The 22,087-nt window shown below is 41.6% G+C and overlaps 1 protein-coding gene across 1 annotated transcript; it reads right to left on the bottom strand.

The window, feature by feature from the left end:
• Positions 1-18,022: 18,022 nt before the first annotated feature.
• zic2a (zic family member 2 (odd-paired homolog, Drosophila), a) lies at positions 18,023-22,087 on the bottom strand. Its single transcript, XM_034693328.1, has 3 exons — positions 20,219-22,087; positions 18,899-19,062; positions 18,023-18,764 (listed from the first exon to the last, which is right to left on the bottom strand). Exons 1-3 carry the CDS (start codon positions 21,189-21,191, stop codon positions 18,570-18,572), a joined length of 1,332 nt encoding a protein of 443 aa, XP_034549219.1. The 5' UTR covers positions 21,192-22,087; the 3' UTR covers positions 18,023-18,569.

Genomic DNA, 22,087 nt, shown 5'->3' with positions numbered 1-22,087 from the left:
TAATGTATTCACTTCATTAAATCAAATGTGGTCCAGTCAATATGAGCAGGTTTGCATAAAAGATGTGATTAACTTGCAGATGACACCTTGCGCCTTGACACCATGCCAGCTACACATTTCATCCTCCGTGTTTGTGTATCTAAAATGACCCAAACACTGCAGTATGTTCTGGGCTGTGATTGATAATGACCCCTTCTGTGGGGGTAACATGGTGCTCCATCTGTAGCTGGAAGCAATAGTTGCCAACATGTTCTAAAAGGCTTGTTTCTCAGAGCTCTACAAGAAGGTACATTTGCATTGTTGGCCTGAGGATGCCTGTGCATTGTCATGTAAATTATCTTTTGTAAAGGTGTAAATCTGAATAAAGAAACAGGAAAATCAACCAGATCCAGAGCTCTTACTTTTGCAGAGCCATTGACTTGAGGAGCATCTGCATAAGAAATGTGTGGAGGTTAAGAAAACTTCTGGATCACCATCTATTGTTAAAGTCACACCCTATACACCATATTCACCACGGCCATACAGATCAGGAGAGAGGTGTCGAACTTGCTATTGCGCATCTCCATCTCCGATTTCGAAGCCCCCATACTGTAAGTGTCCCATTAACAGTCACTCTAGGAGATTGGCAAGATTGACTCTCTAAAGCTTTTCCCTTTGTGTTTTTAATGTATAGCACTATTGTTGGCTTTGTAAGAAGCTATGAAAAAAAGACAAGCCATCCAAACCATGCAGCATTTAAATTAGGAAAAAGTGAATGCATCATCAGAAGTCAAATTCAATCACAGAGGATGTAAAAAATAATAACAATGCACATGCAGGTCCAAATGGAAGGTTGTTGTTTTTGACGCTAAACTGAAGAGGCTCTATTGTGAATGAGGCATGCCTCTTATTGCTGAGCAGAGCCCCTGCGTGTCAGGCAGAGGTGGGGCACTGTCCCTAGAGTCCACTATCACAGCAGGTTAACCGGGCACTGCTTTTCTAAGGACTGATTGCTCGGCCCCCCACAGCTCGAGGTAAACTGACAATTTTCCATCAGCAGGGAACACAGCTTTATTAGTAAAATCAGGGGGGAGGGCGGGAGGTAAGAGAGAAAAGTGAAATCAAGTTTACAGAAAAGTGCACCTGTAAGGTAGAGGAGAAATGCACAGGGAGGTAGACTATAATCTGTAAATTAATTGTTGGTTAGTATTGAATACACCAGAATTTATTCCAATGACTCATATAATCATGCAAGCACTTAAAAGCATTCATGCACGATTTATTTTTTACAAGCTCTAAAAACCAGTGATGTAGATGGCTTCAGAGGCTAAAGTCATTGTAGTAACAGTCTCTGGTCTGACTCACGGCCTCAACACTTAACTGACTGCTTCCCCTGCTCTCTATTCACCACATGTTCCGTCTCTCTTTAGCTGTTCTATCTTCTAAAAGCAAAATGACGAATAAACAAGGACATGTAAAGCTGTCAAAAGGGGGATGTTTATGGAATAGCCACATATGAGATTGAGGATATAGAGTTGTTATACTGGAACCCTTACAAGAAAAAAGGAGGAGGGGTTTGACCTCACAAAACCAAGTAACTGTTGAGAAATTCAGTTCATGATTTTGACTCATTTTCATACAAAATATATGATGGCCAACAGGGGAAGACCTTCCCCACTGGCCTCAGTGATCTTCAGATAGATTTAAGAGAGGTACTCACTACAAGATAGTCAGGTTGATTTTGGGCCCCTTTCAACAAAAGTTAGTTAAATCCAGATATTTTGGTGGTGCCAAAGATCCACCCCAGCCATACTCATTTGAGATCTTAAACATTAAACATGTTCAAGAATTTTAATTAGACGTCTTTTTTTGTGGAGGGAACCCAGAGGACTGCTGAACTTTGTGTATGGTCATGTGAAAAAGCCAATCTGGAAGCAAGCTAACTGAAGGAGGACGCACAATCAAGGGGCAACCTCCGGTCTAAAAATATGAGTCGAATGCAGAAGTGCTAAAAACTGCAGTTCATTGAGGATCCGCTTGAGGCTGGCTCTGGAAGTACCGGAAACCACATACACACCAATTCAAAGAAGCCGATCTTTACAGCAGAAATAAACATGTTTACAGCCTGGTACAAAAGATGAGTGTTGTCTGGATAGCTCATTTCTCGATCGGCACACACTGTAGGGTGGTGAATTTTTTTCTAACCTGGCAGTTTTGAAGATATTGAGATTACTAGTCTTCCAATGAGAGGCACAGCTGACTGCAGAAACACTGTAGCTGTTGGCTAGGAGGCTCAAAGCCCGCCTCTTTACATCACAAGTGCAAGACAGCAGCAATATGGTTATCGCCGACGATTGGCCTCAAAACAACGTTTCAGAAACAGATGGGTGACGTCACGGATACTACGTCCATATTTTATACAGTCTATGAGCACAATCAACGCAGTCATGGCAACGACAATAAACATAAAGCTAGATGTACGTCAGAAACGGAGGACCAACTTGTTGATTTTTGGCAACCTCACAAGTGTTTATACAGTGTGTTCTGTAAAACACACAACAGTCAAAGTGACAAGGAGAGACAGAATTTGCTTCCACAATTGATGTACCAGATTGGTAAGCAGCTAGCAACATTTAGCTTGACAATCATCCCCTTGTCCAACATGTTTGTTTACTGTAATATCACATTTGAAAGCAAAATATTTTGCAAGATTTCCAGTTTTGGAGCTGGGACTTGCTGGTGAAAGAATCAGTTAGCTGTGATGGTTATATTATGGCTGTCAACACTATAAGAACAAAACAGTTAAATCTTGAGATATCACACATTTTCAAAATTCTGTCAGGATTTTAAAAGTCTTTCAGTGTGGGCAAGGCTTGAGAGAAACATGCTGCAATTGCTCAAATCCGTGCAAATAGAACACATTCAGAAGTCAGTAACACACAATGTTGGTAACTGATTGCAAACAAATATCATCTTATGTAAAGCCAAACGTGTAGCTAACATGCTGCAAAAACACAAACAATTCAAAAAGAAACAAGAAATCGACTGCAGAAATAAAACGGTCAACGTTAGTCCTCCAGGCCTGTAGGGGGCACTTGAGTAAAAACACTGTTTTTTAATGGGACAAATATAAAGATCAGACACTGAATTTATCACAAAAAAATTGCGATGATTAGCCGTTTTGTTGATATGACATCCATTGTGAGCCTCAGACAAAGGATCTATTGAAGTTTTTTGGACAAGTTTTCCTCAGGAGCTCTTGGGTAACTTACAAAGTAGCCAGACAAGACTTTGAGAGACATGTTTGAATCCAGAGACGTGCTTGAATGTCACACAGGAGAAGACTTCCTGACAGGTGGGGAAAACATTCACCTGAATAAAAAACTGCAACCCTTAGCTGTATCAGAGATGAGACAGACTCTCCAAACAGCAAATCAATATCATCCCAGGGCTGCATTTGAATTTCCAATAGCCAACTCCGCCAAATATATTACATTTCTAAACAAAACACAAGCTAAAGCTATCAGAGCACCAAAAAAAACAAAGAGAGAGAAAAACTTAGAGGGCAAACAAGCAGCACCTTATGGTTTTCAAGGTCTCCATTTGTTTTTCCATGTACCTCTGTCAGGTTCGGAGAGAGGAGCGAGCAGTGGAGAGGATGGTGAGCTGGAGAGGGTTAAAAGGCCATGGCTGGGATTATAGCACAAGTAAGGACCCCATACTGTGGCCTGACATGCCGACCAGCTTACAGTGCATTTTTCTCTGACAATGCAGGGTCACACACGGTCAGAAAGCATGACATGTTTTCACACACATGTTGAAAGACGAGGGAGATGCATGATGTCAAATTGTCTCTTTTCATTGAGGTTACTTGTTAGCATTATAAATATGCTTTTTTAAGACTAAAGTCATGCTGCAAGGTCAGAATCTGGTTGTGGAAAAAGGGGTTTTATTTGGTCCATTCTTGTGACATGTGACCTTAAAAGACAGTTAACATTCAAACAGTTTAATGTGAATGACTTTGTTCACTATAGGACACCCCAGAGACGGTCTGTCACATGCATCGCAGCCAATCAGAGCAACAAAACATATGACGTGGTCGGCATGCCGCCACTAAGGAGTAAACAGCAAAACGCAAGCAGGATAGCCAGCTGTTGCAATATCAATACACGATTCTTGCTCTTGTTTGTGCAGCATGAATATCAGCAGTGACCAGCTGCACATAACTTTTTAACAGCTATACGAGGTGCCTCATATATGACACAACGTCACATCTCAAGCACTGCATTAACAGGAGAGAGGAACGGAAGGGCCTCTCTCTCTTTCTCTCGCTCTCTGATTGGCGGCAGGTTATCAGATCAGAAAGGAAGAGAGTGAAAAGAGATTGTCTAGTTCATCGATCGCAGATGACAATCTAATGTAGCTTATATAAATAGAGAAAAAAGAGAATGAAGAAATGATTGAAAATATACTTGGGTTTGAAGTGGTGGCACCAACATTGTGGAACGCTCTTCCTGTAAATATTCGTTCAGCTGTCTCTGTTGTCGCCTTTAAAAAACTCTTAAAGACACATTTATTTAAACAGGCCTTCGACTCACCTTGTACAGACTAATGTTTTAATTATGCTATTGTCTGTTTTCTTTTACTGTTTTATGATTTCATTTTAATGTTCATGATTTCATTTTAAATTGAATATTTTTCCAGCACTTTGTGATTTTAGTCTATGAAAGGTGCTATACTAAATAGAATTTACTTTCTTACTTACCTACCTACCTACCTACTCACTCACTCACTCACCTACCTACCTACCTACCTACCTACCTACCTACCTACCCACTCACTCACTCACTCACTCACTCACTCACTCACTCACCTACCTACCTACCTACTCACTCACTCACTCACTCACTCACCTACCTACCTACCTACCTACCTACTCACTCACTCACTTAATTACTTACCTACCTACCTACCTACCTACCTACTCACTCACTCACTCACCTACCTACCTACCTACCTACCTACCTACCTACTCACTCACTCACCTACCTACCTACCTACCTACCTACCTACCTACCTACCTACCTACCTACCTACCTACCTACTCACTCACTCACTCACTCACTCACTCACTCACTCACTCACTCACTCACTCACTCACTCACTCACTCACTCACTCACTCACTCACTCACTCACTCACCTACCTACCTACCTACCTACCTACCTACCTACCTACTTACTTACTTACTTACTTACTTACTTACTTACTTACTCACTTAATTACTTACCTACCTACCTACCTACCTACCTACCTACTCACTCACTCACTCACCTACCTACCTACCTACCTACCTACCTACTCACTCACTCACCTACCTACCTACCTACCTACCTACCTACCTACCTACCTACTCACTCACTCACCTACCTACCTACCTACCTACCTACCTACCTACCTACCTACCCACTCACTCACTCACTCACTCACTCACTCACTCACTCACTCACTCACTCACTCACTCACTCACTCACTCACTCACTCACTCACTCACTCACTCACTCACTCACTCACTCACTCACTCACTCACTCACTCACTCACTCACTCACCCACCCACCCACCCACCCACTTACTTACTTACTTACTTACTTACTTACTTACTTACTTACTTACTTACTTACTTACTTACTTACTTACTTACTTACTTACTTACTTACTTACTTACTTACTTACTTACTTACATCATAATGGCTATGTTTACTTGAGACTTTTAATTCCTCTTTAATTCAGAATAAAAATTACATCCTCTTTAAAAATATTAAAAATGACCTTGTAAACACCTAATTCCGAATTAAACTTAAATCCGATGTAAGTGTCTGGTTTATTCTGATTTTAAATCCGAATTGAATAATTCCTGTCCTGTCGCGATGACGCACATATTCCACGCTGGTGGGCACATATTCCAGGATGGCTGCCCGAAGCAAGCGTTGGACTCGAGCCAAGACTATTTATTTAATAGGAGCTTTAGAAGAAATGGATATCATGAAAAGAGTTGATGGACGGAAGCATAAAAATGTTAATCGAGGGACTTGTCACTTGAGTGGTCTTCCATGTTGTAACCGATAATAAAAGAAGCAGGAACTGGAGTTTGTTTTCTGCCGGTAAACGTAAATACGTCACGCCTGCCCCTGTCCAATCAGAACCCTTCCCAACCCTCAGACCTTGAGCGGAATTGAATAAAGACGATTTAACGTGTTTTCCATGTACACCTCAATTCGGAATGACTATTTCCATGTAAACGCGAAGGAGAATACTTTAATTCCGAATTATTTAATTCTGAATAATTAATTCTGAATTTAAAAAAAACATGTAACCATGGCCATTGTCTATATTTGTGGGAAACAGTGCAATACTCGGCCCGTGGGCGATGCTAATACAGGATGTAAACAGGTGAAGAGCCGCTGTTTGACTATTTCTAGGATTGGCAGCTTAGAATCGAGTATGTAATAAAAAGCCAGCCAAAGTAGCTGGAAATGTAAAACTGAAATGACAGAGGCTTATAGACATTTAGATCACAATATGATCATGTCAATGCAATACCGGGAAGTGTGAAAACTTTTCATATAATGTGCAATATCCTATATTATTACTGTATTTATATTATCTTTTATACATATTTTATACCTGTTTTTATTTTATTTTTATTTATCACATGCACCTTCACGAGCAGCGCTTCTAATTTCATTGTACACCTGACAATGACAAATAAAGGCTATTATATTCTATATCAAGAATTTAGCCGGATACTTAGAAAACACAGTAACACTATTTGGATGATTACTGTTTCATGTATATGACTCAATGATACAGTTGGAAGGCCGTTTTGGATTTAGGTTCAAAGGCTTCAGAGGTCAGTGTGACATGCCAGCCTCTTGTCTACAAACTTTGTGGTTCAATGTGGAACACTTTAAATCAGAAAACGTCCTAAGATGTCACATCCATAGTGTGAGGAGATAAACATAAAAATGCAGCATTCACCAATCATACCTTAGTGCCTTTAAAATGATCCTTCAGTGTACATTGAGCACGACACTCCCTAGTCTGTTAATGAGAGGCCACTGTGCATGAGGACATGGCGAGGGCCGGGTGGTAGTTAGCGATCAGCATGGGAGCTAGCTAATCCTGCCACTGATGAACTCATCTGTCTGTCTGTCCACTCCACGCTCAGACATGTGCTAACATGCCATAATCGTCATAATTCTACTCCAACTCCAGGGTCTGCCGCCTCTGCCACCTGATTAGGGCCTAAGTCCCGAAGGTATCAGTGTTAAAGCTTTGGTAATTCCACCCTTAGCTTCACACCCGCCTGTCAATAGCCTTTCCATTAAGAATGGTAAATCTGAGGCAGAGAGAGAGGAGTGTAGTGTGAAAGCAAACAGAGGGGAGAGGGGCTGTTATTTCAGACAGGCTCTGATAAAATCAGGGATTTTTTTTTTCAAAAACATGTCATCTACATTTCTGCCACATGCAGCATAGGATTGTCTTTTAACAACAGCCAGCAATGACACTTTCCAAATATTCAACACAAGGGGGAATTTCTCATTCAATCTGAGTGAACTGTTTTCCTTTAAAAAAAAAAAAAAAAAAAGGAAAGAAGCCCCCCTGAAAGTCTATTTTTTTTCCACCAGGCGTGAAAATATCGGTCATGAAAACCACTCTTTTCATGTAATTCCCCATCCTCCTGCTTTACTGTAATCGCCTGTCAGCAGTATGTCTGATTTATTTCTCAGGTGTTGGTGGGACAGGGGCTCCCGCACGGCACTCCTGGACCCATAGAGAGGGTGTTCCAGAGGGGAGAGCCAAGCCTCAGTTCCCTCAGCTCAGGAGACTGTAGGTGGGAAATAAACTTAGCCAACACCGCTGAAACGGGGCACAGCGCACCCATCAACGCCTTCTTTGCAGGTGAGCGGAGAAAAACAGGAGACAGGAGGGGATGTCAGCCTGCAGCGGAGCGCTGAGAGGAGCCACGTGTGATGCAGCTTTTTGGAGTCATGTTTATATTCATGTTGTGTGAGACAAATATGGATCCTTCAAAAATATATGCAGAAGCCTGACACTGAGAGGAGTAAAAGCACACTGACGAATGTGTCACTTTTTTACATTTTCCTACACTGTGACAGACACGAGACACACTATCTGTCAGTGTTACAGTGCATCTCATTGTTTAACCTCAGACTTAGGAACTGTCCTTCCTGTAACAAACAGAGAGATAAAATAGACCCGCCAAACTTTTACTTAATACATTTGCATTATTTTGGGGTCTATATCCAACTCTGAAATGTGCAACACAGTTTCAACAAATTACAGTCATTCGCTCTTTTAATCAGTTTAGCACCAAATTAAACTCCCATATCACATCAGCTCAGCCTGACTTCATTGATTTTACTCCTGGGTTGTCAGGGACTTTTCTAGACTTCATCCTGGTGCAGCCCACCTAGAAAAAGCCCTGACATTTTCAGGAGCTTTGTGCATGTGTGAACAGAGCTTTGGCTTGTAAAGCTTGGAACTGTCACTGTGAACAGTGGCGAAGCTTGAAATTATAAGTGCAGAGATTTGACTTACAAAATGTAACCCAACTTGGCGCCCCTTCACAGATGGTTACTTTTTTAGGGAGAGCTCTAATTATTTACTTTGCAGGTTAAATACCTCACACCCAAAGACAAGATCAAAATTAATGCATTTGCATTTTTAAATGTCTGCTCAAAGAAAACGTGTCAACACTATTGTTTGCTTTCCTGGGGTGAAAGAGGAGGTCCTTTGACTTTGTTTGGTTAACTTATCAGGGCCAAATGGCAGAGATTAAATCAGAGGTTGTTTAAAAAGATGCTTAATTCAACAAAACACCCCTCTTTATTTTGTCATTTGTTGTTTTGTCTTCTGCAACTTGTTGGCTGCCGTCTACTGACTTAAAAAAACATAAAGCAACCCATGTATGAGTTGCCTCTTCACAATGCTCTGAGAGCACCATCTAAGGAGTGTTGCACCCTGTATAACAAGGCCTTATTGTGTTATATTGCTGTCAAATGAATCAATGCGAAGAAAAACACAGACACACTGTGAACCTAACTGTATAGACCGGTCTGGGCATTGACATGTCAAGTGCTAACTGACTGCCTGCCAATACACTCACTGACCAGAAAGGTCTCGTACTGTCAGGGGACTTGGAGGTATAAGGGAGGAGAGTGAGGGAGAGAAAAAAATGGAAGTGAAAGTCAATCAAATTAGCTCCTTCCAGTCCACTCGAGTGAAGAAGAAGAAGGAGAAGAAGAAGGAGAAGAGGAGGAGGAGGCTGGAGAATAGAGCGCTCTTCATACAGAACTGACAATGTCTATGGGGTGCAATCTGAGCAGCACCCCGCAGAGAAAGGCTAGCAAAGATAAACCTGGAACAACTGCATGAACTCTTTGGATTTCCAGAGACATAAAGCACATTAAGTAGTAGAATATATAGTTTGTGACAGTCTGGATACTGGATAAGATGGAGATGGGAGATAAAAAAGTTTGTCAGAGCTGATTTGCATGTGACAAACCCTACACTGGCGCGTTATTTGTTTGTCTCCCCCAGTGAATGGAACCCTCTGGAGAGACGCAGACAGAGAAAATGCTGTTAAGATCAGAGTGATAATGACTTACAGAATGAGAGTCTGCATCACGGGGACCGCGACTGGTTTTGATCCCTGTCCTCTTTCATTTCTGTCTCATTAGACAAAACCTGTGGAAGTCAGACAGCCTTTTACCACCGATGTGCTTTAAGACATTAAACATTCAACACAGTCACGTCACAACACATCACAAATTAAATCATCTCAAAGTGACGGGAGATCTTTTTTTTTTTCTGAAAACTCGCCGTTTTTCCTTTAGATTGAGCTCATGTCAAAGGGTTGTCTTGTAAGATTTTAGAAGAAAATCAATAAACAGTGTGTGAAAAGAGGAGAAAACAGAGCAGGTGACAGATGGCTGGGAGGCTAGTGTGTGTGTGTGTGTGTGTGTGTGTGTGTGTGTGTATGTGTGTAACAGGAGTAGTAGGGGACATATTCAACTCATTCTGGTGTCATGTCATATAAATCTTTTTGAATATGAGCGCTGACTTTTGTCGTCAGATCACTCCTGAAGTGAATTTGAGTGACAGCTGAGGGGGGCGGGAACAACGTGCTAGCACCTAGGTTCACTAGCATGAATAGTTATGCAAAAAAAGGTACTTCTGAAACTTTCTAATGTGTCACAATGAATATTCAGACACAAAGATCAATGACTGGAAGCTTACTTGCAGTGATCGCTTTTTTTCATCTTCCTAACTTTTAAACAGTGACTTTGAAGTTTGTTCTCACTGTCGGGAGCTAATCAAAAACACAATGAAAAGCACAAATGTGCAATTTAATCGGTTGTCATGTTAGCTGTTTAAATAAAGAGTTAGATTGTCTACTATGATCATTTTTAAAAAAGATGGTTGAATGAGAAAAAGTGATGTCAAAACAAGACATTCGTATACAACAGGGACCAGTGGGGGAAAAAATTGAACTAAGCCAGAGGGGAAGAGCAATATGTGACATTACAGTAACACATTTGTGAGAATAAAGCAGCACATTTTAGTGATTATAAGATAAAAAATGTGTGAGGAAAAACTCAGAAAAGGTTTGTCAGAGAATCTCATTTTCGCACATCAGATGCCACTGCCGTGCATGTTGCCTGCCTTGCTCAACCTCATTAAAATGTACTTTTCAATTTAGTACTTTTTAATGAAAATTAATCAAAAACTAACTTCATCATTAATTTCACTTTAAGAAGACCTACCACATGACGCCTCACTTCGTGTGCATCCCATTTACTGCCTGTGTTAGTGATGTCACTAGGATGCCCCAAAGTGAAGCAGCGTGGTTTGTACTGAATCTACTTCACAAGTTTGTTTTTTTCATACATTTTCAGCTTTGGAATCTCACAAACATCCTTGTTTTTCCTGCAGAAGTTATTCAACCTTGTATCATTATAATTAATGGAAATGTTCAGTTTAATGTGAATTATAAAAAATAAACTGGCTAATGTTTTAACTATGTTCCGTCTAATGTTATTCTATCTTCCATGGGATTGGTGTGACTATTTTCTTTTCAGCTGTATATATGTCTGTGAAGGTTCCCAGTCATCCAGGTCATGGTAATTCAAAGCTTGATCCATACCAGTCCAGTTGCCTTACGGATCAAGCTTTGAATTTCAGCTGTATAATTAATGGTAGATGTATTTTCCAATCTTTTCCGTACACTCAAAGTGCGTTCTCACTGCTCATCACATTCACCCATTCACCCCACATTCATACACTGATAGCAAAGGCTGCTATAGTATGGTGGTATTAACTTGTTACACTCACATGCATTCAAATATGTCACCAGGAGCAATTTGGGGTTCCTGGTCTTATCTAAGGACAAGTCAACATAAAGGATAAACCCACTTTTGAGCCACAGCCGCCCCTCATTATTAAAACAATAACATCATCTTTCAATCACTATTTCATGTCAAATTGTTTATGCATGGTAGAGAAGTTATGAGCGGGATAATGTATAGTGAACGGGTTGTTATATGGATTAGAATTCTGACATGGCGAGCAGGACCCTGATGAGTTCGGAAGGGGTCTTGTCCCACCCTGAATGCTTGGCATCGTGCACGCCCTGTTGGGATTCTGGTTTGCATAACCACCCGTTCACTATACATTATCCTTTACTTACTTTAAGGTACAAAAACATCAGAAGGGCCAGACATAATTATCTGACTATTGCCTTTATTTTTAGCCAGGTCCCACTGTTAAAGCAAGGCTGATTTAAAGGGGACAAAGCTGCTTAAATATTTAAGTAGATAAAGTTATATGAATAACAATAATAATAACAATGGCAAAGAGGTCTAACAGAGCTAAGTGCCGTGTTTTTTCTTTGATTTCTATGGTAGACCAGAATAATGTGGTGCTAATTGGCCTCCTGCTCTTGAACATGACTCTGTCTTAGGAAGTTATCCTTATTGGACGTGGCCTTAATGATGTTGATTGTACCCTGGATGCTTTTTTTCCCAGCTTTAAATATGAAACACAAAATGGCCATGAGGAATGTTCCAAGACTTGCCGGCATTCCTATAAAACAGAGAACACACACCACCCAGTCACCTCTCTGCACTGAAGGTGTCCCTTAGGGCATGGTTCTGGTCTGTTTGAAGATCAAAGCGGCTGAGGTAAAACAGCATGTTTACAGGTGTTAGGAAATTGAAAATTTCCTCGGCTGAGTGTGGTTTTCAATGGAGGAGGAAGTCGAGCTTCTTATGTGTGTGGTGGTGTCTGTGTTAGAGGGTTGCTATGCTTTTTTTTTTTTTTTTACTGTATTTACCTTCTGCAATCTCAGGTCACCTTCCCAAATGTTGCAGATGCTGTATGCATGGACAATATGTGCAGGATTCTTTCCAAAAGGTGACGATATTTGAATCTTTGTGCATAGTATCTATTTGTGTTGTGCTTGCATACAGTAGGTCTAGCATGGTACACCTGCACCTGCGTGGAGGAGCAGAAAAGACTCACCTGAAAACACCTTTTTTGGGAGCACATTACCCTTTGTGACAAACAAACAACATTTGGCATGCTGTTGTTTAGGAGGCATAATGAGAACCTCCCTGCAAAAGCAACAACACAGGTGGATGCTGAGTTTGAGAGATTATTTGAACACTTTCGGGGAGGAGACAACAACAACAATGAGCGCACCTCAGTCAAACTGGAGTATGTCATTTACTCTGCACCTCTCCACTTTTGTGCTTCTCTGTGTGCATGAGACGAGCAGCCATGCCAAGCTTTTCTGCATGAAAGGGAGAGTGTTTAGCTTTTGAGGCTATTTGTGCGTCTGACTCTGTGGTGTTTGTGTCCGATGGGAGGTGCCTGAGCCAGCTTCCTTAAAGGAGTAGGGGGTTTTGTTTGTTTCTGCGCCTTGCCAGGAGAAGTGACAGCCATTCCGGCTTCTTTCACAGAAAACACATTCATCTGTGTGAGAAAGGCGGCCGCTCAGCTCACATGAAAGGCCAACAGGGGCTGAGCTGCACAGGAAGGCAGACTGTACATGGACTTCAGTGCAAACACAACACAGGGCAGGTCACAGACAGACAGACAGAGATAAGGGAGGGGGGGACAGAAAGAAAGAAAGAAAGAAAGAAAGAAAGAAAGAAAGAAAGAAAGAAAGAAAGAAAGAGAGTCTGACAAACAGTATATTGAAATAAAACTGCTATTAAAACATAAACATAAGGTTAAAATGTTGGTGTTTTTGTGTTTTTATTTAAATAACATCATTTTTATAATATATCTTTACTAACTACATAAACTATATCTGTCTTCATCCTGTGCTTACTTCTGTGAATGGGTAAAAGTCCTTCTAGCAGCCTCTTTTGTGCGTAAATTAAGAAAATAATCACGTGACATATTGGTGGCATATAGATACAATATTTTACTCGATACTTTTAATTGATATCTAATTATATCGACATTTTCTTTTAAGTTTTTATCAAGAAAATATGCTGGATTATTCTTGTGTTTACTTGTTTATGTAAGTAATACTTCGTTTAATGTTTATAATCAGTTTTTTAAGGGGTGGACATCATAGACACGCTGTGTGAGGTGACGCTGAGTTTCTATTAATAACACAGGGCGGTAGGTAAAGGGCCTCATTCATTTCATTAGGGCAGCTCAAATTCAATTAGAGGATGTGGCGTTTGTTTTAAAAGTTTTCTTTCAAAACATGGCCGCGGACAAACTCCTTAAGAGTGACTCTGTTATTTCTGTTCCTACTGAGGGGGTCCGGTTGGGAAGTATCACGGACAAAAATGACTACAAAAGATAAGATTATGAGGTTTTCAAATAAAGGTAAATATTTTTTAACGTCAGTGATAAATGTGAGTGAGTGGCATATTTCTTAATATCGCGGTGATTCGTGGTGAGATAGGCAGAACGAGAAAAAACAGTTTAAAACACTTCATCTAACTTAATCTGTACTTCGTGTGTCAATACAACAAATAAGTGCGTTCAGGTAAACTGGGAAACTTTACATCACATTTATTAATATGACGCTCTTACTAAATACATTTAAATAAAGTGCAACAATTCAAGTAGGCTAATACAAACGAGATTACTGCAACTCAGTCAAGTTTTAAATCTACGGAACTCTCATCTGTGCTGTTTCACATTTAATTTTTTAATATTTTAAATCTCTTGAATATTAAGATTTCATTATTCAGGTAAGTTAAAAAATTAAGTTATGTCATTTATGAAGGCTTTTCAGTATATTTTTTTAGAAAAAGTTATGAATTTGGATTTTATAGTTTTCTATGTTTGCGTAAAAAAGGATCAAAAAGTTTTAAATATTCTCAGCACGTAAATTGTTACGTAAAACGTTATTGATTTATCTTACTAAGCCTAATTGCGCTGTGGTAATACTTCTCCTGTGTAGTTACTCCTGCATATTCTTCTCCATTCATTTTTTTCTACTCCTCTCTTTTGATGTGTTTCATTTCGCAGCTCAGTGGGCCACCTGTCCCTCCTCAAATGCGGCCTGCGTCATTACAACCCTCACTTTGTGCCATATGACCCATCAAAGACAGTTTAATTTGACCCGTGACGCAGCTGTGAAGAAAAGGTAAAAACAGGTGAAGGAAGCTCCGTCACCTGGCTTCATATAAATAAAGAACAGATATGAATTAAACTAGAGTTTGCCTTTAAGGCCTTTCGGGAACACATGCGTAAAAACAACAACACTGCATATTTAATGACTGACTGAGGAGGTAACTTAGGCCTGAAGCGTTCCTTGTGTTTAAAACGCATTTGTAAAAAGGTGAAGTATGACAAAATACACATTTTACAAAAAGTAATAAAAAATGAATGTATAGGGTTTAGTGTGTCAGGGAAAATAAAACGATACGTGTGCATGAGTGCGCACGCTTGTGTAGTCAGGAGCAAGACAGGGAGAGAGAGTATGTGTGTATGAGGAAGTCAATTCTTAATCAATAATTATCGAAACACAAAGAAATCGCACTAATCACACACTGATCTGACTCAGTGCAGCACCTCACTTGACCTGGAATGATTGACAGCTGTCCTGTTGCTGCGGTTACACACTAACAAGTCCAACCACGTACACACTCGCGCACTGCTTTCATTCCCCCGGAGGCCTCCGATCATCTCTGTTTCCTCAACTTCCGCCTAATCAAATCAACACAGAAAAAAAAATATCAACGTGTAAAGAAGACCACGACGAAGCTATATTTACACACGTATGTCCTCAATATGGACACGACGGAAACTGTCAAGTGGTGTTGATCAAAAATGTGTCCCCTATTATACTGCCCTCCTCCCCCTCCTCTCCCTCTCTCTCATACTTACACTCACAAACACACACAAGCGGGGGCGCAACACTCATCTTTCCTGACTCAGTGGTAAATATAGGTGGGTGCCATAACACATCCAGTCACCCTACAATGTTATACAAATAAATGTTGGTCATCTCCTTCTTCGCTGAAGTTTTCTTGAAGCATCCTGACATGCATCCAGGTTCAAGTTAAAAGCTGCTGTTTCCCTGGTGATCTTCTCTTGCACCCTAGATAAAGGGATGCGAGTATAAAGAAAGGAGAGGTGGTGTGATTTGTGCAAAAAGAGGTATTTGGCGTTTAATGTTCAGAGGCTCTGATGTGGTCGAATGTGACAAATTAAACACGCACTGAAAATGGTGTACAAGCATTGTTTTGCTAATGTGAGCAGGTTTTACGCACGTGTTCTGCAGCCCGCGCGCGAAAACGCCACTCTGATTGTACTGATACAGTACAAGTCCAATTGCGCAGTGATTGAACTTATTCAATGACCTTTAAGATTTCCCTCTGGCCTTAAGAGACCAAGTGTGACCCCGGAAAAAACATCCACTCTAACCTGCCTCACAGGCCCATAGAGGCAGACAGGAGGAGTGTATAAAGCTTCCTTACGGTACAGACAACACTGTAGCCTACAAGGAGCTGGAAGGAGAAAAAAGAAGAAGGAGAAAAAAAACTCTTCCTCCTTCTTCTTCGCGGATCAATATCAGCGCAGCTGGAGCCGAACAGGAACCGGCATCGACGCACTGTGGAGCTGACCTTTCCCACTCCCCACAACTCATCCCTTCCTTCGCCGGAGAGGTCAGCGGGCCGGCCAACGCAGGGGCCTTTAAGACGCGATTTCTAATATTCATTAAAGGTGTAAACAGAACAGTTTTACGTACATGGAATTTAAACAATGAACCTCTCATTGTTCGCTTTTTTTTTACTTTTGTCATAAAATATTTCATGCTGCCGTCTTTAGATGTCAGTGTGTGAGAGGAAGGGCCAAACAAAGCTGGAAAAGAAAACAGACATCATGTTTTAGTAGGTTCTAATAGATTTCACTTTCAAATATTACTGCCTGGTTGTAATCAGCATCGCCTCCCTGGAGATTAACATTTTATTTACATCCTTCTGTCAGCCAACTAATGTGAGCAGCTTTCGGACCAGGAGACGACGTTGCTCACACACACATACACACACGCACACACACACACACACACACACACACTCACTCACAAAGTGCCACTTGCTGCTGCACAGTGCAGACCCGGCCTGCAGCGGATTTTCACCATCACAAAGTAGTCCCCCTACGTGATTTTCAATGTTCCTCTTCTCATACAACAATTATAACAGCAACTTAGTGATGCAGGAGATTGCACACTTATTGCAGCGGCAATACCTTACAGACACAACAAATACTCAGCTGTTAAAAGTTGTATCTTCAGTATGTGTCATTTAGTGCTTTTACTCACTCTGCCCACTCGGACTGTGATATTCAACAAACAGCCACAGTTTTGGAAATCTATATGACGGCAATCTCCACCATCTCCCCTCTCAAAACGTCCGATCAAAATCACAAAATAAGAAAGAAGAACGCCTCCAGCGTCTTTACAACAACCGAAAGGAAAAATACAAACACATGGCCTCCTCAGAGAGGATCTCACAAAGTATAAGCCGAGTCAAGTTCAAGTTCACCAACTCCTGAGCACTGGAGTGTCCAGGCCGTGTGTGTGTGTGTGTGTGTGTGTGTGTGTGTATGGAGGGGGAGGGGAGGGGATGCGTTCACGGGCTGCAGATACACTCAGCACTGAGCTGTGGAAATATAAAGTGACAGGATATGATAAAGTGGAAAAGAAGAAGTTGCTGTTCTATGTGAGAAAACACGTTTGCAGGCTTGCAAGTAGCGAGCTTGCATGCTATGGGGAATAGAAATGCATTGTTTGTTGAGATTTTCATTGAAACTCTCAGGTTCAAGCTGAAAATTATGATATTTAACTAGTTAGAGCTTTTATTTTCCTTTGAGTGTTTTTTCACTGTAAGATAAAATTATTCTTATGTTCGCAATGTTGGCATAACTCCCCAAATGTCTCATATTCTCAGCACCACAGCAGCCATATTTTCTTTACAGCCTGTATGCTTTGCAAAGTGTAAAAGTAAAACACCACCAAGTCCCTCAGCCGAAAAATACAACAATTCAGTTTTAATAATGTATCTGAGGTTTTGCATTAGAAATTGAGCCTGATATATAACAGGCATCCCTGAAATTACCTCTTACTTAAAAAAAATATGCCTCAAAAACCAACCAAACTGCAACCAGCATCCACCAAAATAAGAGCATGAGAAATCAAAGCAATCTGTAGCACTTGCAACACCTTTTATTATATTTGTATGCAGTAAAATTCTTATCACAATAAGGAAGAAAACACCTCTGAAAACTTTGAACAAAAGCACAGAACGAAACAACTGCCCATGTTTAGCTCATCATTGTACATATTTATAGTAAAGAAACATTCTTTATAAATACTGTTTCATCTGTAGCAAGTAAATACCATAATTTAATTACAAATGGATAAATATGGCAGTTGATATTTACAAAAAAAAGGAAGGAAGGGTGTAGTTACAGGAAAAAAAAATCCAACGGCACAATGTTTATTTCCTCACAATCTTCCAGATAGTATTTCACAAACTTGCAAAGCACGAAAACATCACAAGTTAAGCCCAGCAAACTAAAAATATACATTCACAAGCATAATATTGTGGTGTGTTGGAGTTAAATGTTAACTTTGGCACTCTTTCCAGTTTATAGATGTTTAGTATAGTACAATCAGTTTGCCTTAGGATCACAATATTCAACTTTATAGTACAATTTTTATGGTAATATGTGCACTAAGAGTCCAGTTAGAGAAATAGCTACCATTGAAGGAACATCTATACACCAAAGACTGACAAACTAGCACGACCAATGGGAATGTGGGCTTTTAGGAATTATATACAATATGAAACACACCTCACTATTTTACATACTCTCCTCTGTTGGTAATCGCCTTCCTCCCCGGTGAGCAAAAAAAAAAGAAAAGGTTTGTGTGTCTTCTGTCCCCCCACCCTACCCAAAAAAAGCATCTCCTGCTGGATGGTCCAGTGCTGTGAAATGAGTGTGTGTGGCTTCAATTCAGCTCAGTCCTACACATACCATTCACTGAAATTGGAAGATAGGCCACTGTGGCTGGTGGTGTTGTGCACAGCTGAGGCAGGGGACAGGGTGGTGTTGCTTTGGGTCTCGGTGGTGGGAGACACCAGGCCCGGAGGTGTGGAGGACTCGTAGCCGGAGCTGGCTGCTGGTGAGGAGTCTGATGCTGGTGGAGTGGCTTCATGGACCTGGGAAGAAAATAAACACAATTAATAATCACAATTAAATATAAAGCTTTTTTTTAAACAAAGATAGAAATAATCCTATATGTGCAGCACAGAGGCCTCTACACACAGAACAATTCCTGGATAACAATATTTACCTTCATGTGTTTCCGTAGGGAGCTGGGATGTGTGTAGGACTTGTCACACATTTTGCAAAGATATGGCTTGTCCGACGTGTGCACGTGCATGTGTTTCTTTCGGTCGCTGCTGTTTGCAAACCTCCTGTCACAGCCTTCAAACTCGCACTGGAACGGCTTCTCTCCTGCAGGAAAAAAAATCCAAGAAGAAGAGGAAGAGTCAGATTTTGTAGAGAGACGCTGCCTCAGGCAGTAAGAGCAAGGAGCTGTGCACGTTATTGAATACGTTATATTGAAATATTAAAGTTAACTCTGGTGCTATAATTCCTGGAAAATCACAGCAACAAATTTAAAACAATGAATTCTGGTATTTATAATGTATGATTCAAACTTTAAGTCGTATTTTGATGCAGCACAGGGGGGTTGCTACGTCTTCTTTAGCCTATATAAATAATGCGCATAGTGATTTGGAGGGGGCAGGGACAGAGAGGGGACACAGGCCGTCCTCAGTAGGCCCACAGAAGGCGAGCCATTTGCTGGGAGACAATAAAAATCTAATTAGCACCTGACCAATTTCATGGCACGGCACCAGAATGTATCTCCCAAGAAAGTAGGTCCAAATGTGAAAGGCTGGTGATGGCCCTGTCTAGCACCTTAGATTCTATCAAAGGGGACGCATCAGATAACAAAAGGCATTCTTTACGCATAAACACCAGTGCTTGTGCTGGTGATTTGCTGGGCTAAACCTAAGCAAACAACTCCAAAACAAACTGGTTTTACAAATCGATCAGAAAATAATCCTACAAAGGCCAAAGGAGGGAAATATGAATGAAAATAAAAAAGCTAAAGTGGGTTGTTAAAACGCACTATCACGATCGTGCATCATTAAACCGTTTGATAAGATTTACTACCACCCTGTCTACTCCACGGTGCACGCAACGCGCTCTAACTCTCCTCTTTGGCACGTTTTAAAAGTTTATTCTGCAAAATAAAACACCAACGGGCCTTGTGAAATTGTTTTCTAGCCATTCGGAGAGTGTTTTACGCAAAAGGAATTCTGAAAATGTTTCCAGTGTGGGCGAAATAATTCCGTCTATCCAAACTGGTTTCCTGTTCGTGCTGCATGTTATCCTAATTCTACTTTGTTTCCACAAATACTTCTCTGCTTTAGCAGCCTGAAATAGCATCTGATAATTAGATCCTTATTTGTGTTTGCTCTTGGCAAAGCGCATGTTTACAGCAGCGAAGTAAACGAACATGTAGGCTTAGTAACAACAATGCCAGCCCTCTTACTATTTAAAGAAAAATTAATCAAAGGTTTAACAGGGTTTTTATAATTACCTGTGTGTGTTCTTTTGTGGATCTTCAAGTTTTCTGACCGTGCGAACACCTTCCCGCAGCCGGGGAACGGGCACGGAAAAGGCTTCTCCCCGGTGTGCACCCGAATGTGATTCACCAGTTTGTATTTTGCCTTGAACGGTTTGCTCTCCCGGGCGCAGTCCTCCCAGAAGCAGACGTGGTTGGTCTGCTCCGGTCCGCCGACGTGCTCCACGGAGACGTGCGTGACCAGCTCGTGCATGGTGCTAAAAGTTTTGTTGCAGCACTTCTTGGGGTTGCTGAGCTGCTCGGGGTCGATCCACTTGCAGATGAGCTCCTGCTTGATGCACTGTTGCCTCATGTAGCGGAAAAAGGCACCGGGGTGGTGGTGGGCTGCCATATTCATTCCCATATTCATATTCATGGAGCCGTACTGGTTGTGCAGCTGCGCGGCCGAGTAGGGGTCGGTCCTCGGGCTGGAGACCTGGTGGTACTGGTCGGAGCGTCCGAAAACTTCTCCCGGTAGTCCGAGCCTCATTTGGCCGTTCAGGACGTTTGGGGAGCCGTGGGAGCCATGCTGGTCGTGGATCCCCGGGAACAAAATGTGGCCTTGCGTGTCTGTGTGGGAGTGATGAAGGGATCCCGCCGTGGGGCCAAAAATAGTATGTTGGCCGCTCGCCGGAGAGGATTCTCCGAAGCCACGGCTGCGAAAGAGAAAGTCCCTGGTTGAGTTAAAAGGAGAACTCGCATACGACGTGACATGGGCGGCATGAGCCCCCAGAGCCGCAGCGGGGTAGCCCGGCGCCTGTGTGGTGAAGGCAGAGCTCTGTCCCGGGGAGAGATCATGGTTGAGCTTAAACGCACCCATGTGTGCGGAGTCCACAAAGCTGTTCTGTGCCAAACTCAAGTCTCTGTCCTGCATCTCGCTCGCTGAGTGATGCCTGGCGAAGGACCCCACTCCCAGTCCGGGGAACTGGTGACCAGCATCCAGTAACATATTGTCAGTCAGGGGAAAATGTTTGTTTCAAATCAGTTGTAGTGAGCAAGTTAAAAAGAGCAAAAAAATCAAATGTTGTTGCTGGTGGGCAGCGGTTCAACTTCCAGCCTTGGAAACACCATATCAGGCGGGATTCAAAACGCAGCTCCGCTCATCAGGAAAGACAAAATCAGCTCGGATTATCGAATATACTTCTATTAACTTGTGCGTAAAAAAAATCCAAATGTGACGAAGTGAAGAGTTTCCCTCTGCTCTCCTCTCTCAAATTCGTTCAAATGCACCCAAAGAATTAAATAATTATCTTACTGGGTGTCCTCTGCGCGCATAGAGCGAGAGTTCGTTGGAGCATCTCAGAAATCGCTGCTCCGATTGGGTATGTATTTATGTCTCTGGCTCGCCTGTGTTTATCGCGGAGGGTCCCTGTTTCTCCGTGGACTGGCTCTACCTCTTCTTCCGCCCCCTTTAACTGGAGTCCGTGCATTCATTGCGCGCAGTCTCATTGGCCACTGCGCCTCATCAATCCCAGGTGCCCCTCCAATAGCAGGTAGCGCTCGGGCGACTTAATAGTCCAACGCCATTTTCCACTAATAATTACCGCCTACTTTTAGGAGAAGATTTAGGGGGGGTGTACGAGCGAGAGGATCACGACGAAAGAGGAGAGGACGTGGTTTTGTTGTTTATATTCCGTGGGTGCCAAGTTGTAGTGGGTATAAAAGATAAATATGTGGAATTTGATGTGAAGTTAAGAGATTTTTTAGATCAGGAAGGGAAGATAAAGTAGATTAGGATGGAGGACTGTAGTGGTGGTTTTGGGTGTTTACGTAATGCAAATATAAAACAACAGCTTTGTGTGTTTTACGTGTAAAAAAAAAGAGGACTCTCCTTCCCTAAACACA

This window comes from Notolabrus celidotus, chromosome 10 (genome assembly GCF_009762535.1).
Source record: "Notolabrus celidotus isolate fNotCel1 chromosome 10, fNotCel1.pri, whole genome shotgun sequence".
Taxonomy (NCBI): Eukaryota; Metazoa; Chordata; class Actinopteri; order Labriformes; family Labridae; genus Notolabrus; species Notolabrus celidotus.
Note: the sequence above shows the minus strand (reverse complement) of the source record. Positions and strands in the feature narration are given on the sequence as shown.

Bases quoted from the DNA above. Each gene is read 5' to 3' on its own strand.
- zic2a (XM_034693328.1), bottom strand. From the start codon at position 21,191: ATGTTACTGGATGCTGGTCACCAGTTCCCCGGACTGGGAGTGGGGTCC. The intron at 19,063-20,218 runs GTAATTATAAAA...TTTTTCCTGCAG, and splicing joins CCACAAAAGAACACACACAG to GAGAGAAGCCGTTCCAGTGC. The intron at 18,765-18,898 runs GTAAATATTGTT...TTTTCTTCCCAG, and splicing joins CCCTACGGAAACACATGAAG to GTCCATGAAGCCACTCCACC.